The sequence below is a fragment of the Atractosteus spatula genome, chromosome 12 (assembly GCF_055471065.1).
Source record: "Atractosteus spatula isolate fAtrSpa1 chromosome 12, fAtrSpa1.hap1, whole genome shotgun sequence".
NCBI lineage: Eukaryota > Metazoa > Chordata > Actinopteri > Semionotiformes > Lepisosteidae > Atractosteus > Atractosteus spatula.
In genome coordinates this window covers 2,939,041-2,966,030 of record NC_142717.1, presented here as the reverse complement: position 1 = coordinate 2,966,030, position 26,990 = coordinate 2,939,041, and the positions used below count along the sequence as shown (strand labels likewise).

Here is a 26,990-nt window from a genome sequence, read left to right as displayed (position 1 = left end):
ACATAACGTAATGAAATGTTAATTTACGCTGTAGCTAGGTTTAGCTTTCAGGAGATAGGACAGGAATATACAGTAACATTTTGGAAGGTCAAGTGATGTTACAGTCTCTGGTTGGGTATGCACTGGCAGTAATGCTCCTTAAGGCCCGTGTATTAATTGAAATGTTGACCTCTCCTCTTAAGGCTTTCAATGTGTCAGCTTTTAAGTCTCATTGTATTGCAAAACTGGCCATCTACATACAGTAAAATGAAAGCGTCTTTCCAGTCTGCTTCAGTGTTAGCCTTTCATAAGGTGCTATAAATATCCAGCACAAGAGATTATGTTTCCTGGATGTTTTAGGGCTGGTAAGGACAAAACGATTCCCATTGAATAGGCAGGCAGTAAAATAAGTAAGCCTTTACCCACCCATTCATTTTCAGCCACCACTTTATCCTTAGAGGGTTATGGTAGGTGAGACCCTAACCTAAAAGGCACAGGGCCTTAGTCTAGTACCAGGCACGTACTGTACTGTACACATTCGCATCAGGGATTATAGAGGTACCAACTTGCCTTCACGTTTTTGGGTTGTGAAAAGAACTTGGGGGAAATGTTTCCCCACGAACACGCAATCTCTACACGGAAAGCACCCCAAGTCCGAATTGAGACCAGGACACGAGAGCTGTGAGGTGGCATTGCTAAATGCTTTGTTCTTCCCAAATAAGTCTTGATCATAATGTTAGTAAATACACCAAGAAAATAAGCTTCTATACCTTTAAACACGAGAGTGTGGAACTGTTCAGCAGTGTGGTACACTTTTCAACAGCATTTTTAAATACTGCCTTCCTATAAACAGTTAACTAACTTATAAACTGTTAAATGTTCTAATATAAATTCAGGCACTTAATTTACAACCGAGCTGACCTCTCGTGAAATAGCCTCAGCTGTAGCTGCTTGGGTATTTCAACGAATTCACATGCACAGCCATGTCCTTTAGATTGCTAGTTACATTCTGGCATATCATATTCTTTAATCTGCTAGACAAAGAACAGCAAGGATACATATGATGATAATTCATAAATTAAAGTTTGTATACAAATCTGTAACATTACCTACAATAAAAGACATTGCATTTCTGAAAGTTACATTACTGATAATTTGGGAAAAATGCTTGGTTCTCTTACACTTGAAGGTAATTCATATGCATCTATTATATTGAGCAAAATGTATTTTTATTACAGTAATTTCCAAGGTTCTTTAATTTTCCATATACAGAGCAATTAGGTTTTAGCAAATTTGAAAGTTTGTCTGTATTTTGCTGTATTAAAGGGAATGCAAACTGTATATTTCAAACATCATTCACGAACGTGTCAGACCATTCCTGTGCCCTCATTGGGAATCCAGGAACTATGAAACCTTGAGTATTTCGCCTAATGTGTTATATGTAAGAGTGTGTGATGAATACAGAAGCCAAGACTGTATGTATCCATTTTCTTGAAGAATCTGTTATTCTCATTTAGATTCTAATAATAAAGTGACAAAATGATTTACATGAAAATATGTAGTATGAATTTAACTTGGAAAAATGAAAGGAAACACTGTGCTTATTCTTATTCTTAAATCCCGATTTTAAAAGGAAATTACAGATCTACTTATGCAAAATGTTAAAAAATAATGAAGTAATAAAACAACAAAAGTAATCATTTAAATAATTTATTAAGTAATTAATTAAATCTCAGAGATACAGAAAGACAAGGGACTCCTGATGTTCTCTCAGTGACGTGACCACCTGGAATTTCTCATTGCAGAATTTGCAGAATTGCCGACATGATGCGTTCAAGTGCTAAAGCAGTTAAACGTGGTTGACATATCTGCAGTCTGAAAATGAGAATATCAGGAGATGCAGAATAATGCTGAAACAGGTGATAAGTGAGCCCATGTGGCAATATGTGTCAGTTCATTATTAAAAAATGATCTGTCTCGGAGTTACTGTGACAGCAAAAATAACAGATGAAAGGCAGCACTCAGTGTCTGAAAGGGCTGTTAATTACTGGAGTAATTTTAGAGAGGTTTATGATTTAAATAATATTTAAATTGTGAGAGGAATATCACACGTACCTGTTGGATAAAAACAGTGGCACGTTCTTTTCTTTTCTCTGAGAAAATGAGACAGAAGAAATATTGTCTCAGGAATTTTGCAGGTAGCTAGGCATACTTTCATGGAAGGTCATGGTATTTGGAAAATCCAGCATAATACAATATTAAAAGTAAATTTGCTGGGGGTGTTTTTGTTATTTGAGGTCCTAGTGAGAGACAACAGAGATAGATCCCTGGAGCACAGCATTAAAAAGCTAATTTAGTCATGTGATTCTTATCTTACCATGCTGTACTGTAATGAGTGCTCTGTAAAGCCACTTTACAAAGTTATGGTGCATTAGGACATAGAGGCAGTACTGAAATAACTGACTGATATTGCATAGAAAGTACACACAGGTAATCATCACATTTTATAAATAATTCACACCATGCTAACCATACGTAGTGTATTAATTTTGAGGATGGCAGAAAATCTTAAGAAGGTCACAAAAACAACTCGGCAAATGAACATTATGTCTGACAAGACAAAATGTTAGAGACCGTTATAGTAGAATGAATGTCACGGTTATTTTAATAAGGTTAAGAAGAGATGCATCTTCAGTTTAGACTGGAACAGAGAGATGACAGAGACCTCTGTGAGGGTAACAGGGAGAGAGTGCCAGAATATGTCTGTGCAATAGATAGAGCATTGCTCATATGTTACCTCTTAGTCAGTGGTTTTACCAGCAGGCTGGAATAACATAATGGAGCAGAAACATAATGGAGTAGCATATCAGAAAACATAAATGATTTTAATGACCCGGGGATAACAGCTACTATATTAGAGTTCAGTGGCCATACTGTATGCTGTATGTGTTTAAAAATATCTGATCATTGGAATGTCCACAATTCTTTATTTAACTTCATATAGAATTACTGTTATAGTTTGTGTTGGTCCTTTAAAATGCATTGTTTCCTTTTCAAAACAATTTGGACTGTTATTTTCCCATGGAAGTTGTGTGACCATACTTTTGTCAAAAAGCCAGCACTGGAAAAGGTTTTGCCTCATTGAAAACTAAGAGAAAAGCAAGCAGGGAAAAACAAAAGCTTATCATCATAAACCAGCCCAGTTTCGCAAGAAGTGCCTATTTAAAAAGGAAAGTTTCTATTTTATTTTAATTGAAAAGGGAAACACCGAATGTGCATCAGACATCTGCAGGGATACGTGGAAAAACTGTTCTGGTAACTAAAAAAAAAATGTTACCTTCTATCTTTGTACTGTATTTTTCCCATGAAAGCTGCCAAATGTCTTTCAGCGAAACATTTTCAAATCTGAACCAGTTACATTCATGCAGTGGCTTAAAATGAAATGGCAGGCTGACATTCAGAAGTTCAGTAATGAATATTCTTTCATAATAAGAAAAACGTTATTTAGAAATGACCTGTGTGGGAGTCTATAACATACAGTCCATTCAGGCACAGAACTGAGTTGTGAGAAATGTAAACCATATAGACTAAACAAGACAAGATTTTTAGATTAGAGAGATACTATATATACAGTAGATCTAGATCCATTCTATGGATACAATGTTGTTTAATTTTTTTAAGAACACAATTTTAATAAAAATCTTTGACTCTGGCTCAGTCCACATCTCAGAATTTCTCCCCAGACTAGAGTTTTTCTTTTTCACTTGCACTCAGTACAAAAAATTTAAAGACTGGTGGACATAAAGACAAACATCTGTTCGTAACTTCAGTGGATTTTCCCTTCGAGCAAAAAGCAAGACCACCCTTTACTTCAAGAAAAAGTCTGAACATTTTAAATGTAAAATAAATAACAAAGGTCATTCTGAAAAGATCCATATAATCCTTCCTTAATGCATTTTCATATAGCAGTTCCTATTTCAATGCTATAAATGTATCTTTAGTTTCATTGTTCTATGTGGTGGTTTGGAATGGGTCACACAATCTACTTCATACAAAAAAGAGGAGGATAGAATCAGTTATTCATTATCTGGCATCTAAAGAATATTACTTTTTTACTTTAAATATATACATACAATCCCCTGGGAAAGACTGTTGGATTTACTTTGAACATTTAGTAACATATAATGAATATGATCATCACGGTTACTTCATTTTCTGCAGAACGGAACCGTGGGACGTACAGTATATCTTTGGGCTTTCTCCTGTATCTCAAGCTTGAGGGTCTGGAGCCCAGCAGACGAAGCCACAGTACAATAAAGAGTTGGTTTCTAAACAGTGCCTGGTGGTCCGTATTGATTTAAACCTTTTAAGCCCATGTCTTTAAAGAAAAGGATGTGGCAGTTCAGCATACAGCTGGCCAAATATTTAGCCAAGCGCACATGCTACAGTGTTCTCATTTACCCAGCTGATTTTAATTCTGTTCCAGTTCAGATGTGGAATTGTCTCCTGCATGAAGCTGCTGCACATTGTCCAACAGCCATTATTGATAACAACTCCGTGACCGGGGGGCGCGGGGAAGTGATATTGAAAGAAAACATCTGATTTCCGACAGTCTCTCTTCCGCTTCTTCTGCACAGGCCCCGGGGGATTATCAGGGAGCCTTTCAAAGCACGAAAGAGAGTTTTAGACTTTTACTTCCGTTGTACACCGATTGTGGGCTTAAATGTTTGTTTCTGCTCCCGGAGGGATGATTTGAATTTTATTTCCTTTGAAAACCTGCTGTCTGGTATTTCAACCTTGTGTGATAGGCAGCTTAATACCTCCTAACCACTCTGTATTTTGAGAACGAATTCCTGTTATACTATTGTTTCTGGGGTCCACAAAGAGAATTTACGGCATTCATAAAATTGTTGCACAGAGCGCTTTTAAAATTTGTATTCAATCTGGCATCCAAATTAAAAGCCGTAGTAATTGCTATGTATGTACTGTATGTTCTCTGTTCTTTTAATTTTATATTGAAAACTAAGCATCTGATGAAAGGCATACTGTAGATATTTAAAAAATCAATCCTTACTAGAGTACAGTATATCTACACTTAAAATATACTTAAGTGACAATTTGTTTGATGTTCATTACATTACAATTCTACAGGTAGCTGCACTGACCTTCTTCCTACAGTATATACAGTATATTGATCGTTGATATCAATGGATTACAATGGTTAGGATTGAAAACCTTGCTTGGATAGTACTTCAATATACAGTATACAAGTACAATCCACCACATGAGAGGATGTTAAGAACATTATGTTCTTGTGTTCCTTCAGGAACAGTCTTAGTGAGATTTTGGGCTCAGCTACTTGACATACTGTAAAACAACCCAAATTCCTCTTAGTTTCAGCCCTTCTTATCACCATACATACCTGTACTTACCCTGAATGCTCTTGAATAATCACATTAGCAGAAATGACAAGCAGCTGTTTAGAAGGGTATCCATCACAATAAAGCGCTGTTCCATTGCACCTCGAATGACATATTGACTATTAAGATTGACTAGTAAGACTATTGCTACACATTTTAAAACATGTTTTTTTTCTGCAAGAAAACTACAGAGCAGCATGGTCCAGTACAGCTACTACCTGTGGTGTGGCTTGCAGCAGTGTGATAAAAAGGTTTGGAAAAAGGAATATTAGAAAATAAGAGAGTACTGTACAGTATGTTGTGTGGGAAAAAAAACATTGATTATTTTCAAATTAAGTTAAAGAGAATAGTAAAGGAGACAGAAGCAGAAAGAAAATGCAATTATAGTAACCAAGGAAATATTAAAAAGCGTGTGGACTGTAATTGCTAGTATGCACAATATTTCCAACTGTGAAATATATATCTCCTTATCTTTTGAAATAAGGAATCTTCATATTGCTACAAGGAATAGAACATAAAGTTCACCTGAAAGTCATCTGCACTTTCTGATGCCTGAGTGTTTGTGACAAGAAGCAGTAGAGATGTCTACTTAAAAAAAAACAGGACAGTTGAACGTAACGTGGACGTCTTGTGGTACAGTACATCACACACATTAAAATGCATATACTCTGTGCCTTGCAGTTTACAATTGAACAAGTTGCACATATCTTATTAACATTACTTTAGCCTTGTATTTTGTAGATCATACTGGGTAGATGAACATACCCAGAACAATCTCTTGATGTTTTCTGAACTAATCAACAATTAGTTTATTGAATGTGAGCGATCATGCAGTAAAGAATTGGAAATAATACATCAAAACTGAAGGTTACATGGAACACATGAGGACAATAAAATTGAAAAAAGCTGGAAGAGGGCTATATTCATATCTCATGCATATTTTTAGTAGTTTTTACTACTTCTTTGATGGTGCATGATTTCCATAGCTTGTTTCCTTCATTAATCCATCTTAACCATTGCTGTCATTTTGTGTGAAGCAGATCGATTTTAGGCCACAGTCACTAATTTGTATCACAATCGCTGTTGACTAGAAATGTAATCATACCTGTGATACAAAGTATCTCAAAGTTGGAAATGTTGGACATGTTCAGGATGTATAATGGAATGAATGAACAAACCAGTGCAGGAAGAAAAGTAAGACTATCCTTGCTACTATAGCAAGGACAAATCTGTCCAAAATAAACATTCTTTTACAATAAATATGCACCGTTCAAAATTATTCTCTCCCCTGAAGTTAATATGCTGTTGATCATCCTTTAGCTGTGAAAACAGAGAAGGTGCTTCCTGAGTCTATTAACAGGTTCAGCCACTCCTCATTAGGGATTTTGGACCATTCCTCCATGCATCATTTCCACTGCTTCATGAGTTTCTCCTCGCGATTGTGAAGAGCTGCCTGTACAGCCAGCGTTCTATTGGAATGAGATCTGGAGATGGTGATCGGAATCTCGATGTCATGCTCCCTGAACTATTTCGAAGTAGATTTGTGTGATTCAGGTCATCGTCCCGCTGGAAACTCCGTATTTGACAAACTTCAGCTGAGCTTATCTGAGGGAATAATTTAGGATTTAGGGTAAAAAAAAAAACATGACGCGCTGTACTTTGAAATCCTTCTGTTCATCCATTCTAATCGTGGCGTGAGTACTGGAGTATGCAAAACAGCTCTAAAGCAGAACAGATCCATTTCCACTCTGCATTGAAGGGAGGACATTTACAGTATTTGCAACATGGGTTTTACTATTCTGCTGTTCTGTGCTAATCGTACTTTTGGTGAGACTCCAAAAACTCAATCTGTGTTTCACTTAGTAATGAAATAGTAGCGATTTGTTACCATGAAACACTGCCAGAGCCATGAGGTCAGCCTCGAATGCTATCCTAAAGACATTGTATACTCATGGTTCCAGAGGTTTTCCAAAATTCCAAAGTCTTGGGTGTGAATCAGCCTCTCAAACCAATTTTCTGGCAGCACACTTCTGTAAATCTCTGCATTCTGTTCCTGCTGCAGCGGTAACTGTCCCAGGCCATGAGCGTTTTGGGGGTGGATACCACCGCTGAAACTGAGATGTCTTATGGATTTGTTATCACTGTCACTACAGTTGTTAAGGTCTGCAATCTTTAAACTTACAGTAGATCTTCAGGGAATTCTCTTGCTTTCGCCATGATAATATGGTCCTGAGTGTTTTGCCTCGTTGTCAGCTTCCTTTAATAGCCAGTGGAAATCAAGGAGACTTTCAGAATCTTTTAGAAGCTTTATAAGGTTTTGTGCAACTAACACATGATAAAAGGACAGTTAATATTTCCAACATATTTATAGTGTATAATTTAGAGAAACATACAGTTTATTTAGGAAAACATTTTTTGTTTTACTAGCAGAATGCATGACGGATTTAGACATATTTTATGCATACGGATTTAGGAATGTGTTTTCCAATAAATGTAGTAAATCTTTTTTCTGTTACAAGAAATTTCACATTGTATCAAGGGTATGGATACATTTTGAATCAGCTGTTATTACAGAGGTTCTGCAGTCTTTTATACATAAATACAGTATACTTCCACTTCATGCTGAATGAAGAGTTATTTTAGATTTTATTTTTATACACTGTTATTGTATGTTCATTTGTCTTTTATTTGTTGCATTTTACACCATTCCATACAGCAGAAAAACTTTGCAGGTTGAACTTCCCCACATAGAGAAAGGCTGTCATTACAACAGCGTAGCTTAGACGTGTCTTCAGATACCCCTATACTGTAGCATTGCAAATGCTCCTTTATTTCAGTAAAGGAGTAAAGACACTGATATAAACAATAAATTGTATAAACAGAAAACTCATTCAACCTTTTTAAGTGGCCGGTCTGAAAATCTTAGATTTGTATAGTATGTTAGTGTATGTAAGCTGTGTAACTCTTGTCGGAGTCTATCATTTTTATAAAATACTTTTGCACAAATTATATTTTTGTTACAATTTCCCTGTTTTAAGCTTTGGACGTTCTTTGAGTGAAACAGACCTAAAGGAAATTTCTATTAGGTTGTGTGGCTCTCCAATTCTATGTTAGTATATTTGAATCTGGTTAAAGATTAATGTGCTCCTTTCATTGCTTATGTATAATGCAGTTTCCTGAATTGCACTAAATGTTAAAACCTTTGAATACTTGTCTATTACACTGAAAATAAGAAAATGGTTCAGAAGATTATATTACATGGAAAATAGCCTACTTAATGAAGACAGAGATAAATTTCCACTAGATTTAAACTTTTTTCAACTGGATGACATAAAGAAAAATAAGTTATTTTTTTTTTCGTCAGATTTGCTGAGTTTAATCTTTTGGGCTTCAGTGAAATTGTGCAGTACAAGTCATAGGAGAGCAGAAAATTCTCTGTATTTTAACAATATATGATTGTGACCTTAGTACGGCTTCAAATACAGTGCATTTCTGAAATATTGCATGTGGCCTTATAAATTAGTAAGCAAAGTCATGTGTAATGATGATTAGATTGCAAAATCGTGTTATCTGAAAGGCTAAAATATCAGTGTGTTTACAGGTAGAATCATTTGTTTCAGCAAAGAATCCAAGTCCTAAAATTTAGAGAAAAGAGTGAAAAAGGAAGTGACAATATCCAGAAATGTTACAGGATACCGTTGACATGAAGTGAGATGTTAATGCTAATGGGGCATACTGTACTGTACTGTAAGTGACACATCAACAGAGTGTTTGTGTGAGGTTTTCCAATGATGTGGTAAATCGTACTCCAGGAGTGAGTGCTTCTAGAGATCACTGCCAAGGAGTTTCTGTACAAGAATTTTGATAATTTTAACGATCTTCATCCCTAGACCATAAGATTTTAAATTTATGGGATCAGAGAAAATCCAAAAAAATGCCCAGAACAACAAATGCACAAGATCGTTCAAGAAATTAGTTAAAAACATAATTCATAATAATATCAGTAATTAAACCATATTCATGGTTGTCCTGTAATACTTTGACCAATAAATTAGAGAATTGTAAGTCAAATATTGTCAGGGCATAAACTCATTCAACTTGTTTTCAGTAGTGTAATCTTTCTTCAACCTCTGGATCCATTATGGAAATTTACAAACATTTGTAACGTTTTCTAACAAAGAGTATTGAGTAATATCAGTATTGTATAGTTAACAGAAGAAGAAGTAGCAGCAGCTTTCTGATACTTAATATCTGTCATCATGATATTTGTTAGAAAATCTGGGAACATCCTGCTTTTTTAAGTGAGGCTCCTATGTGAAGGAAATATCTGTGTTTTATTCTTTGCAGAAAACCTTTGCAACAAACTTGTTTATTAGGACAGCTTAATGTGTGTACATACAGTAGGAAAATAAGAAAGGTTACAATAATAATAGGTGGACATTTGGCCTTTCTAGCTAATTTGGTTGATATTAGCTACTGTAGTTGATCTAGGGATCTCATCCATCTGTTTCTTGACAGAAGCCACGGTATCAGCTTCAACAGCATGCCTGGACAGCTTTTCACACTTCCACAACACTTTGAGTAAAGAAATGTCTTCCGTTCTGTTACCAGTTTCAATTGCACTTCCACATAGTTTCAACTTGTGCCCTCTGCTCCATGCTTCACTGTTGGATCTGAAGAGATCTGCCGCTTTTCAGTGCTTAGATCAGGTCCCTGTTCAAGCCTGTCGGTGTAGGACATTTTTAAGCCTTAGAATATATCCAGGGCAGCAATATCCTTCTTGTTAAGTGGTGACCAAAAGTGTACACAATATCCTAAATGTGTTCTTAATAGTGCGTTCCACAACTGTTGTGAGAATTGCACCAGTGGGGAGTCACCATAAATGCCAGTCCCAGCTGGAGTCAATAAGGAGGGGGGGATACATTACCAGTGATCCAGCAAAGATCCAACCTGTAGGATATTGCACGTAACTTGATCTGTCCTAACATTCATTTAGCTTTCCTGGAAATTAAAAAAATAACACCTTTTTTAGCCACACATTACAGTAGTTACATAGTTACGCCGTCAACGTTTCACCAGAGGCAGTGAGCTTTTTCCTGAGAAATGTAATTCTGAGACAGCAAAGCACGGTGCTGTTCTCAATCTTTGCCTTGTTGAACAGGTCCAAAGACTTGGCCATCGTTTGTGGCACCATGCTGTTGTTAGTGGTCCTTTGGGCTGCTGAGGGCTCACTTGATCACTGGTGTCAGGCTCCCTTGAACACATGCGTATTTGAAATGCATCATGTCCAGCGTAGCATGAGGGTAAGCCCTTTCTTTCTTCCTGGATATTATATCAAGTTGGGGGTTCAGAAGAATGACACTGAAAATTACACAGGGGGGCAGTTTTAAATCACGTTATGGAGGTTTAAAAGTGGAGCTTAGTAAAAGGTGAATGTCTTAACAGTTCATGTCATGCAGTGATCTCTAAATTACTTCAACTGTGTGCAATACACATTTTTATTGAAGGGAAGTGTTTTTTTTGCAATTTCTGTTGTAATTGAAACAAACTATTTTAAAAACACTTACTGTAAGTGGTCATATGGATAACTACAATCAATTTCTACAGTATATTAGTACAATGTAAAGTACTGGCTGAAACAATCAAGTGTAGTTCAACATCACAGCTAACAAAGGTCTTACAGGGAAAAATAGAAGAGAAATAAAAACATTGTAAAACGTAGCAGTACAGCTACAGAAACACATGTACTGTAAATGTTTTTAAAGATTTGGAATAGGTTCGATTTCTCAATAATCTGATAAATACTCACCTTCCTGCTAAACATATGATTTGAAACAAGTTTTCATCATGAATGATGCTGTTATAGCACTGAATTAATTTAATGTCATTTGTTTTCAAGTTGTTCAATGAATTTGCACACTTTTCACATACAGTATAAATCAGATTAAATTAAGTTTTAATGTAGTGTCTATGATATTTTTAATGTTCTTAGTTTGTCTTAATTGAGAGGTTTGGTAAGAGAAGAGAAGGTAGGAAATCCTCATATCATACAGTAGATGAGAGATTGTGCTTTCGTTTGTCATGCCCTCAGGTACATGACATTAAAGCACTCAGTTTGAAACAGAAAAATGTCAAAAGAGTGACAGCCGTGACTTTCAGTCCTAGTCTGTCATTAGCAGACTAAAACGTTAATTGAAAATTGAAGCTACGACACATGTCAAAATGGAATACACAGTTATCTTAGGTCAGCAGTGAATTTACCTCTCATTGAAAGAAGACTGGGAAGAACAGCAAGTTGGAATTTAGTTTCTTATTTCGTTTCAAGCCTGATGTCTTGTGGGGGTGTATAAGAAATTGTGTTTATAAAGAAACAAAGTAACTAATTTGATTGACCTTTGTATCATGTGAAAATTATTTTAAATTACATTACTTTCACCACAGGTATCACTTAACGTGGTTGGGAGGCCAAAGTCCATGACACACCGACTGAGTCAGTAGAATAACCATTTAATTTGTATTGTTATTAAATATAAGTTTTCATGCAGGTGTCTTCACAATGCTTTGCATTTATGCTGAATTAGTGTATTTGGTATAAAGTAGGTAGGAGGACAGTTGGCGTATTTTGTGGTGTAAAGGAATTTATCCCTGGACTGACAGGGGAACTTGTTTTAACTACTGAATGACTGTAATGTACTGTAAGAACATGGAATGGAGAACAGAAAATAAAAAGATGTTTTGAAAATTTACTGAAAAGTGTATAAAACTTTTGACATCCCTGAAAAAGACGAGCAAAAAAAAGAAGAATAAGATAAACAACACAGGTAATGAGCAATATGTTACGCTCAAGAATATATTAACTCATTTGTATATATTGCTCATAGAAAAGGGGTTTGTTAACAAGTAATAATTGTGTTTCTTAAAACATTGGCATCAGAATTATTCTTTACTTCTAACAAGATTTCCAATAAAGTTGAAACTTCATCTGGAGAACTTTGTTAAAGGCAGAGGTTAATGTTGTACTCCTCAATCACGCATTCCTTGCTGTGACTTTTTACATGTCTGTCTGCCTGTCTTCTGATTATCGATCTTCGAAGGGGCACCTTTGCAGGTAAGATTCTGGGCAAAGAGCATGTGTCAGCATGCACTCTTAACGGGAAGAGTGTCTTGTTCTATCACAGCGCAACAGGAGATGAAAACATCACAGACCTACTGTATATACTGTACTGAGAAGGAAACACTTTTTCTGATAAGTGTGTGATCCATAAGATTATAAGTGCACTATAATTTTAAGCTAGAATGTCTTATCTGGTAGATTTCAGGGGTTTTTTTATGACCAGGTTAACCTATTTCAAGTTTGCGCCCTTTCCGTAATCTATCATCTAGGGAACAAATTGTTGTCATGTTGAAACTCGGCAAACAACAGGATGTGAGGGCATTGCCTTTCTGACTCTCTCATGCGGTTGTGTTATGTTAAACAGTACTTAATCACTTAAGTGTGTTCAGGATCAACTGATTTGTAGAGAAGCCGGTTGAACAGATTTGATTGTTTAGAACGGTGGCGGGCCAGCTGCATCGACAGGCGCACAGACGCATCTGCTAATTTATACTGGTAGCCATAGTAACGTGGCAATGAGGCCTGAACTTTACATCCTCTGCTTGTTAGAACTCTTTAGAAATGCCTGAAAGAGGTCTATTCATTGCTTTTGACTGAGCAATCGCTGAACTTGACTCCAGTCCTGGATCTGCAGTCCTAGCTCATTGTGTCATTGTGCCGCTCACTGTCTTTATCGGCTCTGCCACAAACCGTTACAAATGAGCCCTGTACTCACGAGGTCTGCCCAATTACGCACTTGCAGGCGTTTCCACAACTGTTATGACAAGTATTTATTTATAATGGGAGAAGAGTGGTGATAACAGGCCAAGAAAGGCTGTTTTAAGCCAGCAGTATCTAGGCTATAATTAATCCCAAAGGTGGTGGTTTTGCTCAACCTACAATAAAGTTTTCAGTACTCTGTACTGTATTGCAAAAAGTTTATTAAAATCTCTATCTTTTACATGGCACAATGCTTACCATATATTAAAATATTTCTCCCCTGACAAGAAATATACTGTAACACTGGGACTGGGACTGTTCGGAAGACTTAATGTATTTTTCTTCTCTGTACACATTTTGTTATGTTGTTTTCCTAAATTAGTTCAGCATAAAAATGCACATGGAACTTTGTCTTGAAACTTGTCGGGTAACATTTAGGATGAATCTCCATAAATTCTAGCCATCCATGCAAATTCACACACAGATTCAGAATTTATTCGTGCATGTTGGGTAGGTGCTTTGTTTTTCAGTTCGTTATGTAGAAAGACTTCTTCCTTGCTTGCTGCCCAAGACATTGGTTTTCAACTAAATCGTTTGAAACATACTTACAACCAATTTGCCTTTTACGTTTTTTTTTTCTGATTTTCTGCCTCAGACAGAGTAGTCCAATCTGTTTCATAAAAAAGCAGGTTTTATGAATGATTATTGGAAATGATGTTGAAATGTGCTGCATCTTCCCGTCTGTGGAGCCCGCTGTTGATTTCAAAGACTTGCTACCAGGGCTTTAAGCTGCATCAGACTTTCCCAGAATTCTACTGTGGGGCTTTCCAGCAAGACCATGTGGTCGTTTTGGGACCTAAAAACGAAACTATGGACCGTATACTGTAAGTTATTTGCCTGTGCTGTTTCCCTTGTTTTCATTCCATCTCAGATTTTAATGGCTTATATAAAACATATAAGTGGATGAGAATTCAAATCACCCTTTTCCAGGTCATAATGCTAATTGACCTACAGTAATTAAAAGGTGCTAATTGAAAAGAGTCTCTACTCTTAAATTCAGGAGCCTGAAACTCCAGGACCAAGTTTGCTTGGCGAAATAAGGTATTAGGTATTTATTAACTTTATTATTGAAGATAGCTTTAATTTTCTTTTTTTTATATATAAAATAAAATACTGGGGAAAAATTCAAAGTAAAAAAACATCTTGAACTAGAGACGGAAAAAGTATCCAATTATACACATTCATATTTAAGCTGAGGCAGAATTAAAAATGGTTAGGTACAGTAAGTAAATGATGAGTATTAAGTTTTCTTTACAATTTTTTACAATATCTTACTTCATTATCAGCTGCTGCTCGTTACAATCCAGGGAAGACGGGGAAACTACAGTACATCACAAATTTACACTTGACACTTTTTTAGGTAACCTACTTTATTAAATCCTCTTATGATTTACAGAAATGTTGTTGAAAAAGTAAACATTTTGTACTTTTCTGAAATGTTATGACTCAGCTTTTGTGAAATCGTATAATTTGTTTCCTCGCTGCCAGGGTTCTTACAATAAGACATGATGAATGGGGGTATGTAAGCCCGAAGTCTGGCACCGGAAAGTAATCTGGGAGACGGTTTCCTCTGACACAAACTAAAATCCACTTTCCTTTTTTTTTCTGGCGTATGCCAGATGTACCTTCAGCTTAGGTCCCTAAGAGGCTCCACTTGGCGGAGCAAATCTGTGTTTGCGCTCTTTTATGAAATTCTTCATCCTGTATGCTTCTGCAAACTTTATTGATTTCATATTACCGACAGTGATCCATCCAAACGTGGCCCTTTGTACAGTACTCGCTGACCGAATGCTCTTTTGTAGTTGTCAGTCTTACTGTCTGGTGCTGTCGCACTTGTTTGCATTTAAACTCATTCTGGCTGTGTTTCATAGAGCAAAGACATTTCATCCTGTTTCTATTCACTGTGCTTCATTTAAACCCCCACAAAGACTGTAACGGTTGTAAACATGATGGTATCAAGGTATACTTATCATTGCATACGATTCTCCCTTCAGCCGTAGAGATTTTAGTGTGTTTTTATGTTTTCATGGGTGAAATATGTTGATATTAACCACATACATTTTTAATACGTTACCCAAATAAGGGTATGAGACTGTGCATGCAGTACTGAAAATGAATTAAATCTTCCCCTTTTCATCTTTTTAAATCCGGTAACAAGTAATTTATACGAGGGAATAATCAGATATAAAATACAAATCACAGAAAGATGCCCAAAAAGTAGCAGGATGAGTGAGCTGTGATTGAGCACGTGTGTATTAATACAGCAGTAGTTGTTTTTGATATACTGTATGTTTGGAAAAATGTCCTCAAAAGTAACATTTTTTTGTTTCTTTGTAATTAATTTTTCAAAGATATGACAATTCTGTTGTTCCTCTGTCATTAATCATCTGAAGCTATCATACTTGGATTCTGATTTTATGATGTTATTTAGTTTATTGTATTCATTGCCTTGTTGTAGGGCCCAGTATTTGTGTCTGTAAAACGGACTTCACATGGTCCCATCAGTTGTGGCTGTCTGAGTGAATTTTTGTGGTTCACCCTGCATGTCTTTCCACTGATTTGTTCTTCTTTTTCTGCAGCCTGTAGCACTTTGACTTATTTTTGTTAATACATGGAATCCAGTTTGTAGTAAAGGCAACCACGGACATGTCATTTCCTGGCACGGATTCGTTCAGACGTCACTTAGAGCCCAGTGATATTTGAAAATAGCTGAAATGTGCCAACATGGAAAGTGCAGCACCAAGACCTGCCTTAGAGCCACAACAGGGCTGTCTTTCAGGATTCTCTGAGCTCACGACACTGACAACACGTGTTTCTGCTGGCCTCATCCCAGTTTGGTTTGAGTTTGTTCCTCCTTCCCAGCATCCAAGGGCACCTCTTACCCCAAACCTTTGTTCTGATCCCAAAGCAGGGGATTCATTTGTCACTAACACTAGCCTCACGTGAGAACAGATGTCCTAAAACTAGGAATAGGAAGCACTTCTTTACTCAAATGGTCGTGGGAGTGTGCAACAAGCTTTCTGTCCATTATTAGTAGTAGTATTAGTATTAGTATTAAAACTTGAAATTGGAAGGTTGTGGGTTCATGTCTCCATTGCGAATACTGCTGTTGTACTAGTGGGAATTGTACATGGCGTGTAATTACTGTATCTTTCTCATTTTGTGGAGTGTTCTGTTTTGATACAGGCCTTTGAGTAAAACAATTTGTTTTGTTCAGGAGTATCTTCAAGTATCTTCAAGAAGAAACCCTTCTAAATATTCAGCATAGTTTCTTACAGTAACTTGAAAGATTTATTTTTGGCAATGTTTGTAACACCTATCATGAATTGTTCTTTTTTATCGACATACTGTGCTGTAGGTATAAGATTTTGAAGTGCTGCATGTATTTTCAAGGGGGAAAAAGTTGTTTATTTGTGTGCCTCATACTGTGAACTTTAACATTACAAACTATAGAAAATGTAGAACAGAAAAATGATAAAGAAAACTGGGTGAGAAGTGCAAAGTTTATACTTGTCATATTGTTTTTCTTAATATAAAAAATTAAGATTTCTTATTCTTGCTCTCTTTCTCTCTCACAGGTATGGAAAAATTGTGTCAACAAAGGCAATCCTGGACAAAAATACAAATCAATGCAAAGGTATTTGTTTTACCTACACATATTTATATGTATGCATATACACACAGTTTGCTTCTTCATGTTCTGTTTGACAAATCACTGTCAAAATAGTGAAGTCGTGAGTTAATATATCCAAATAAATGAAAGTATCCTGAGAATTCATCTGATTAACGTAATGTATCCATCTGATTATTGTTTCCTATTTCCAGCCTCATACTGCAATCCAGATTTTAAGTGAAAAGGGATCAGTAGGACTCTAAGCATAATATATTTTTTCTTTTTGATATTTCTCTAAAAAACGAATTTATTAACGAGGATAGTCATTAAGAATTTGTTCATATAAAGTTAAGATTTACCACATGTTTCCTAAGAGGAACTGTTTCCTCTTCTTGAGCGATGTGGTTTTATTTAAAAAAACTTCAGGGTCAAGTAGAGATGAGACAACTGTAAAGATTGTAACAGAGTTGTGATGTAGAAAGGCTCCAGCTCACTTAATACTCAAACTGAACATTTGTATGGGTAAAAGTTTTTCCGGATGTAAAACCACAAAGAAAATGTCAATCCTAAAATATGTACGGTAGATTGCACATCAACATACCTGTACTTGGTCAATATCAGGTGGAATCACCTTTGGCAGATGTTATACTGTATCTGGGAGTGTTTTCGGATGGTGCAATTTTCATCCATTCTTCTTTGCAAACTTGTTCAACTTCTATCACTTGATCATTTTTAGCAATCTTGCTACAGATTTTCTATTGGATTCAAATCAGAACTTTGACTGGGCCACTCAAGGACAGTAACCAGTGGAGTCCAGTATAGCTTTGAATTTGTGACCTTGTCTTTTGGTTCATTATCTGCTTTTAATAATAATAATTCCTTACACTTACAGTACATAGCTCTTTGCTGGACACTCTACTCAAAGTGTCCCACCTGGATGATGCGATAGCAGCCATAGTGCATCGGTACGCTCACCACCACACACCATCACTGGTCATATAAACTGAGTATAATAGTATGTTTTATTTATAGTTTACAAATTCATATGCTTTTGCCTGGGATCAGGTTACAATGTGCTTCATGTCATGCGACACATACAGATAGATGGCAGAAAATAGGTTCACCCTTTGAAAACCAAAGCGAAGTGTCTGAGGGCTGGTTGAATCTTTACCGACGGTATGTGCGTTCGTCCTGAATATCACAAACTGCATGGTGATACTGTTTGGCCCCATTTCAGGCTTTGCTTCTCTTTTCTTTGGCCCTCACACTTGAGCCCACATTCTTCCTATGTCTTTCACAGATGCTCCAAGTGTCTTGGGACTCGGTCTTGCTTATCAGTTCTCCAATCGTAAACAGAAACACAGCCTCCTAAGAGACTCGTTATTTCTCTCTACTATCATGAATTTCATAACGCAAAGAAGAAAACTACATTTTGAAAAGACTTTTAAAGCTACGTGTATGAGTCCCAGTTCTAATTCCAAGTAGTACTGTATATTCTGTATAATCCCCCTTAGCAAGTGGGGCACAAACCAGTTTGTTTTGGAAAGTCAGAAACGTGTTCCAGCTCAGAACAACAACTGTTTCTATTTAACACTGAGCTTTAATTGTCATTAGTGCTCTGTGCTCTGTCTGTGTGCTTGCATCTCTTAATGAAAGGAGTATTGGCACTTTTATACAAAAAAAAGAATAGAAAATATCATCCTAACACTGCCAAAAATAAAGGTAAACTACAGAATTGTGTTTCTTTACATCTCTTCTTGCATTTCAGATTGAGCTTTTTAAAGGACTGTGTGTACAGAGCAGCACTATGAGAGCTAGATGTTTCAGAGAGCATTTTCCATATCTCATCCACTTGGAATGTAGAGCTGTTAACATGCCAGCAAAATCTATGTGTCCATATTTTCCAAGTGTGAATTACTATCCGTTTCCAGTGCCTGAATCCAAACTGTTTATAGCAACAGAGTTCTCTACTGTTTTCATGTAATTAGCAAATGAGGCCAGTTTCAATATTTACATGTCTGTGGATGTAAAAAATAATAAAGTGAAATAGTCTTTGTAAAAATTCAGAAACCCAAAGAATCCATAATAAAAAAAAAGCCAAATCTGACGGCTCAGTTTACTAAGACAAATGAACTTTCTTGAGATCTTTAAGTTTTAATTTTTCTGGCGGTGAATTTGAAACAACTACTGTATAGTTTGTCAGCCCTAGTCAGTGATGTATTGGGAAAATATCCTGCTGGGTTCTTCTGAAGTAAGAATTGGCTTCTGTCAAATTGGCCCATGTGTGTTCGTGTTTGTGTCTGTGTGTGCCCTGCCATGAACTGGCATCCCTTCCTGGGTGTACCCCACCCTGACCCTGGGCCGACATGACCCTAACTGGATAAGCACTTATTCAAAGTGATGTGATGAGGGGACGTTAATTCTTAAACATCAAACTCGAGAGAGAGCTATACAGCATTGTTAAGCCTGTAATATTGTATGTTTAGACAACACTGAAAGGAAAGGGAGGTTATCTCCTAATCAGGCTCAAAAGGTTTTGAGAAATGCACACAGTGGTAAATTTGAAAAGGCATCAGGAGTGGCAAAACTTGGAGATGGGTTAAAATGGGGAAAAAACTTTGGTATTTTGAAGATGAATCAAAATTTCCATTCTTCCGGTCACAAATCCGATTGAGTAGCCGAAAAAATATGGGAACAGGAAGCTTCAGAAATGAATTGCTGGTGAGGTACATGAGTGCAGAGTTAAAATCTGTGAAAGTGTTGGTTTTTTTTTACATTGCTAGCTGCATATAACTGGTGGAATCTCCTTAGTGAGTAAGGAACCAAACCACATATTTACAAGAAAGTACCACAGAGGTCTTTAAAAGTAATACCACAGGCATTATAAATAAGACACTGCTGACCAAAGGGGCATTTTTCCTGAATGAGCCGAGCACCAAAGGAAATGACTCCAGCTTTTAGAGGATCTCTGTTTCCTCTGTTGAAGATGGCTACAGCATGCTGCAGAAACGAACCGTTCAAGATGGCGTTCTGCCAGTAATTGTGTGAACTGGGACTCGTGCTTTGTCCTTTCATGTTCAAAAACCACCAAAAACCCGTCTGAAGGATTGGGGTCAAAACAGAGATAATGGAAAGATGTCTATATGATAAACCAATGTTAATTCAAATACTGTACCGGTGTGCATTGATTTGAATAGCTCTTTATGAGATCTTCCTTTCAGGAAAAAAACCGCAACATTAATATTGTTTTGAACCCATAAATAGTTATGTTAACTATGCTACACTGCAGTCAGAACCCTTTTGGGCAGTCATTGTAGTGCCCAAGGTATAGTAGCTAGTGGTAACTTCCGTGTGTGAGGAGACATCAATGAAGTCTTTTTATCATTATTAGTTTTTGACAGATGTGTACAGTACTGTATATGTGAATGACGTTGTTATGAGTGAAGCACTAATTGCAACATACTGAAAAAGGACTGGAAACATGGCAAAAACTTTCTATTTCCACTGCATGTCCTTTGTTTACAATATGACTTTGATAAATTTAGCTTTAGGTTATGGTTTTGTCTCAGCTTGAGAAATTCTAAGCCGCTGCCTTGTGATGTACTGTATTAATATCACCACAAGGGTCTTTGAATTCTCAGTCTTTCTGTTTTGTCTGTGGATGTTCTGTTTCTGTGATCGAGTATCTGAAATTCTAAACCTGTGTTGGAAATATAGGATATACTTCACATGCTGAAGTTCTGAAGAGATACAGAAATGTAGCCACGATGGTTTTTTAAAAGGATGTAAATTAATTACAGCTCCACAGAGCTGGTCTGAGCTTTGTTGTAGCTTTAGTCATCATTAATGTCTTACTGGTCAGAATCCAGCCACTGGGTTTCTTATGCTTAAGATATGAAGCATCACATACTTTAGTCCTTGCCAGCAACATTTCAGTATATTGAAAAGTAAAGAAATAAACAAACCATGTACTATAAACATGGTTCTTAATATGATTAATTGTATGGATTTCTGTATATTTGTATATACTAGCGATTATACAGTATGTAATGAATTACCACAAGATGCAGTTGCAAATCCTGGCCATTTATTTCAATTTAGCCTAGGCAATTGTGAGAAAAAAAAAAAGAAGAAAAAAACATGCAGTAATTGTGCGGGCTACGGTACATCTACATAAAACAATAACATTTACAGCATGAAAAGGTGGATGTAAATGTAGCTGGACGTTTGTTTGCCCCACCTCATGTTGGGAAGTAGAAGAATTTGGAGTCTTGTGGGGGATAAATGTACTGTACAGTAGGTCCTGGGTGACAGTTTTACAATAGCTGGCTTCCCCCTCTTCCTGAGTGGCACAGGAGTCAATGTCAGTGAGAAATGAGCGAGTACTGTACATAAACCTACTGTAACTTGCTAAATCAGTAGCAGCGAATGTACTGTATAAAAGGAGATTTGAGCGTCGTACAGTATTTGCTGAGTAAAAATCCATTAGTGATAAACTGCAGCAGTCGGATCTCATGTTGCTGAATATTTGTGTTCTTATTGCATTTACAGGGTTTTAATAATTTAGCACGCTTCAGTCCGTGATAATATTAGCATGCGTTTGGTGGAAGAGCTGTTTGCCGGCTGAACATTATAACGATTTTCTGCGACTGTAAATCTGACATTGGGGATGGGCGACCCCTGTCTTACCAACAGTCGTACCCTCAGCCCAGCGGCAGACGGGATTCTGCAGATCGTAAAAGCGCTTGTTTTTAACGGCTGCGTTAAAAATGTGGGGCTTGCTACACGAAGGGGGGCGATATTGTTTTCCTTTTCTTTCTCCCCATCGGCGACGTTATTGAGGAGCATATTGAAATGAGCATCCCTAATCCGAGTGGAGCTGTCCAGTTGTTCCCACACCCCAGTACACAGATGTTGGCCTTCGTGCTAAGCAGCCAAGAGAGGCCCTTCGTTACAGATGAGATCATTATACTGGATAATTCTTTTTGTCGGCTCCACTTTGTGCTCTGTCTCTTGACCCATTCATAGGAACTATGCCCGTTCTTTTTATAATGATCAGTCAATGTGGAAAAGATATGGCATTGCTTATTAAAATAAATTAAAACAACAATAGCAGTTATTGTTTACTTACTGCAATAGCCTAATTGAAACATAATCCGTTTGTCAGTGCTTGGAACATTTTTTATATTTATGTTTATTTGAATTGTGTTTTTGACTTTTATTAATGAATGTGCTGAAATGGCAAAATAAATGTGTACTGTATATACATCATCTGACCCCCTGAGCCCGGGCTAACCTCCGTGTTGCCCCTTTTGCCACTACTTCATTGCCCTTTATTGCTCTCCTGGCCATTCCACAGCATGCCTTTCCGACATCAGTAAAAATGACCTGATATGATATAGATCCTTCTGTTTTTTCCAAACTTTTCGGGATACTTTCAGGAGCATATTCAAAGAAGAAATTGAAGATATTTTACTTTGTAAACAACATATTTTTTGTAATGTAATGTAAAAAGGAAACATTGCCCAATACTGAGAATTGTTAGATTGTTACTGTAGGAGTTATTTTCGTCCACATTTAATTTTCTCATGTTGATACAGTTTCACCCTTTTTATTTGGTTTCATTATATTGCCACTGTATGTGTATGTGTTGCTTCATTTTCTTTTCATTAGGGAAACGGTAACATTCCTCTTTAGGAGTGTTTTGCAATAACCCCTCCATATCATAATTGACCTTTTATGTGTGAAGGTTGACAATGCAGCATTCCGAGGTTTGAGCAAATAGTGGTATTGAGGTCTAAAGGGAGTTATGTTTAGATCCTTGGTTTGGATACTGATACAGTTACTTGAGATAGATTTCAGGCCACCGAAGTATATCGTTTTGATAATATCAAATTTTGATAGATGTAAAACAGATTTCTAGTTTAGTCTGGAAATCACTGGAGCAGTATGTGGGGGAATATGGTAGACCTTTGCTTAGTAATGAGAGTTCAGTCAATATAATATTAGATATATTGACCACCATCTCTCCTGAATTGGCTCCTTGTAATGGTCTCTGAGACTGTAGTACTTGCTGCTGAGGTTCTGCGTGTTTTGCATTTGATTTATAATTGATCTCGTCAGTCTCAGACGATATTTTAAAATGTGTTTTTTTTTATCTGTGGAAGTGATGGGATCTTCATCTTTCCTGTTGGCGAGTCAAAATGTTGCCATTGACTCTTTCCTTTAGCCATATTCATCCCTTTCAAACTTCGTTTTCACTTGTTTTAAATGAACAAGAAAGCTGTTAGTTATCTTCTTTGTATTCGTCCTCTTGCTGAGTTTCAATTGATTTTCACCCTCATGATTTGCATAGTAAATGCTCATGTTCTATTCTTTTTTATTTCTTTGATTAGATGTGTAATAAAATCCAAAAAGTGTTTGTTTCTGAATCCGAAGGTGTCCTGACCAAAATATATTTGTTTTATTTTGCAGTTTTTCATTCCCCATATGTCAAGGTTCTGAAGATCAAAACAAGTGAAAATTCTTGACTTCATATTCTATACTTCTGTTCTTTTCTGAGGTACAGATGGTATCTTCCAAAATGAAAGGGCCAGTCTTCGTAACTGTTGTGGTAATGGAAAAAAAACCCACAATGTGACTTAAAATGTATTGGGCAGGTCTTTTGGGTCCAGTATATTTTTCATGCTGTATTGCTGTGTTACCAGTGCAGTACTAAACAAGGGTTCATCAATGCAGCAAAGCTTCTAATCTTTGCCAGTAAGGTTCAGGCTTTAATCTGAATATAGCACATTTATGGCAGCCATGGGACTCTGGTTGCTATGGATGGAAATCTGCTGTCAGGACCAATGTCCAAGCTCTTCATTAAAATGCTGAAAAGCTCAATGCGGACAGATTTCTAGAAAACTAGTAAGAGTGTCTTTTTCAGTATGCAGCTTGTGTCTAGTTGCATCTGATGGGTGAAAAGGACATGTTTCTCTGCAGCAAGACTTTGTTACTAATCCAGCATATTAAGGAACTGGGAACAAAAGGTTAACTTGCTTTGAAATATGGAAATGCATTCCTGGCTTTTTATGTGTATGACAGATTCTTCAAAGCACTGGAAGAATGTTTGTAAATGTTCTTGCTGATACCCATGTAGAAAATCGTGCTTTTCAGACATTGACAATATGAGGCTCCCAAGAGCCTTAGGGAGTAAAAGCTTTTGCTGGGAGTGCAAGAGGAGTCATGCAGCTAACAGATCACAGGTTTGACTACAGACTGTGTCCTTGGTATAGGAGAGAGAGTGTGAGATAGCAGACAGGACTGGGAAGGCATCTAATGACTGAGGAATACAAGGTTTTCCTTGGGGTTTCTGGCTGGATTCTTTTGTGATTTGCAGGAATGAAGGTAAACTGCATTGAACTTGGTTTAAAAATACATACATTTCAAAATACATCTGAGGAAAACAAGTGATTTTCTGATGTGGTTGGAATGACCATATCCAGATATAAAATGGAGACATTTCCAGTTATCCTTTTAAAAGGTGCAAAAATGTGGTACTGTATTTTACAGAGTAATTGCCATTATGTGCCATAGCCTCAAATATCTACACTCTTAGTTCCCAGTTCAGAATACTCTGAATAGTTTTGTACAATTACAAATTTGAAAGCATCTTCATATCTCTTGTGTGGATCAGTGTACCCCTCAGCAAAATTCATGGAAAGTATGCAGATGTTGGTTTATGTGTCTCTGTGGTACAGGTTATGTGTGAAATAGAATTATATTCTGAGTTATTAAATCTGGAGCTGCAGCCGATATTCAGAATACTGTATTTGAAACATGTTTTCAAAAAGTAACCCGTCGACTGTCGACTGTCTTTCGGAAAGATCTGTCAGGTCTGGTGCTTTTTATTTAGATTGTTTGTGTTCATGTTTTTTTTTTTTACATTGTTTAGAAATCCTTTTTTCCATAGCAAACTGTTTGGCTTAAAAAGGCTTTACTTGTTTTTAAAACAGAAAGATCTTGTCTTTTTGCCTCTCCGTCTTATGAGACCTTATGATTTTTTTTTGCGTTACAGAGCTGAGCAAACCAGCTGCACAGATTCCACGCTGGCACGTCTCCAAGTTCTGATTTAACTAGGCGGTACATCAAAAATAGAACCTAGTAACTGCATTCCTAAACTTAGACCTTTTGTCCCAGTACACTTCCTGTTGACCGTGCTGGTTCCCCGGCCTACTGGCGGCCTGATAGGTTGTTCACATGGAGAATGAAGTTCAATGTTCCAAAGAACAAAAAGTACTTGAAAGCAGAATACGACGCCGTCAGGGAAGCAATGCCATAACTTACGTTCTTTTGGATTCTTTTCCCATTTTTAGCTGTCAGGAAAAAATGTCTAGCAAAGCAGTTTAGAAGAAACAAATTACCCTGAGGCTATCAGAACATGGCAATTCATGTTTGACTGTAGTCTTTATCTGACATCCACAGGGGCACGTTGGTCAGCTCAATGGGAAAGAGATTTTTCTGAAATGAATGTTTTGTTCTTCTCAAGTTCCCCCTCTTCTCTTGAGTAATGATCAGTTGTGAAATCTGCTGAAACACAACCAGTATAGTACTTTCACCCCCTAATTATTGATTATCCAGTGCTAATTGAGGTTGTGATATGCCTGGAAGAGCTCGTGTCCTCTCTTTGCACTGCGTGAGAATGTAAATGTTGGAAGAAATGCGTGCTTGTGCAGCTCAGTAGTGGCTCAACCAGTGAAGAGGCTGGCCCGGGGGAACATGGGTTATTATCTATGACCGAGCCTCTGAAGGTTGGTCTTGACACTTATCACTAGTGACCAGGATTCCCCGGGGATTAGCGCTGGTTCAGCACTGCTGGAGGAAGGGTTAGATTTACTTGACTGGGCACTTCCTGGTACTGGCAGGCTCACGGTGATGTCATTGAGGGGCCTTTTCTGGCTATACGGGGCAAGTGCTACCAACATTAAGGGTTCAGACGTTGGTGTCAACAGTAATCTCTTTGTGTCCAAAATGCATGCACAGATTTTCCCCTTGCGGTACAGATACCATTATGTCTAGCTGACCTCGTCAACTGGGTTGATCAGTGCTTGGCAAAGGTTGGTTTGGACGTAAACTGGAAAACAGCCTTACTTGACTTCATCCATCCATTTTCTTACCACTTTCTGCAATTCAGGGCTGCAGGGGAGACTACTCTGGCAAGCGATGATAAAAGGCAGGATATAGTACATCCAGGCTGGGACGCGGGTCCATCACAGGGCACACACAGACACAGACACAGACACAGACATGCAGACAGTCACCAGTTATTTTGGTTTATTTAAAAGTGTAGAACAATTTGCTATTTGCTAGATCTATTACCCTTACACCTTCAAACACAGAGGCATCTTTTTTTTATTACACCTGTTCACGGTGAACGCAGTGTCCAAGAACAAAGCATTTTATGGGGTGGTGTGAAAAGAAAGAATTTTACTGATAAAAGGGAAGTCAATTTGCAATGGATCCAAGACTTTCCATAATCTCTTATAGATGTATGCATACAGTATACTGTATGTGAAGTTCTACATATTCTACAATATCCCTGATATTGATATTGGCATGGGATATTGGCCCTCAGTGTTGGATCACATTGAGGGTTATGAGAAAAAGTGTCTTGTCCAATGAAACGACTGATGTTGGGCCAGGACTTGCTGGTAATCTAGCATTTTGGTTCTCTGATACGGTGCAATTGTTGTAGTAAAGTGGTTCCTATGGTTGTGTAGGAACATGTTTTACATTACCTAATGAAATGAAACATGCACAATTTGGTAAATCATAAACACTCCAGTAAAATGCACAGGAGCCTGCTCATTCTTATGCTGCAGTCACTTATGTTGTACTGGTACTGTATGTTGTGGAGAGCTGTATATAGGTTTTGCTCCATATTCTAGACTAGAACATAATCATAATCTAGACTTACTGCAGGCTTGTATTAAATCAAAACAGCAGCCAATCGCAAACCACAAATCCAGTGCCTGGTTTTCATGGGTTAGAAGAAGGAAGCCTCCGTCAATTACTGGGTTAGGAGTTTGGCAACAAGCTGAGCTGAAGTTTTCATTTACTAAAA

General features: G+C 37.2%; 1 protein-coding gene across 2 annotated transcripts in view; it reads left to right on the top strand.

The window, feature by feature from the left end:
* Positions 1-26,990, top strand: part of rbms3 (RNA binding motif, single stranded interacting protein) — a 348,159-nt gene that overhangs the window by 191,467 nt on the left and 129,702 nt on the right. For both annotated transcript variants that reach the window (XM_088928552.1, XM_088928553.1), the window contains one exon: positions 16,851-16,909. In XM_088928552.1, the coding sequence (XP_088784678.1) occupies positions 16,851-16,909 (59 nt within the window). The remainder of the gene's footprint in view (positions 1-16,850; positions 16,910-26,990) is intronic.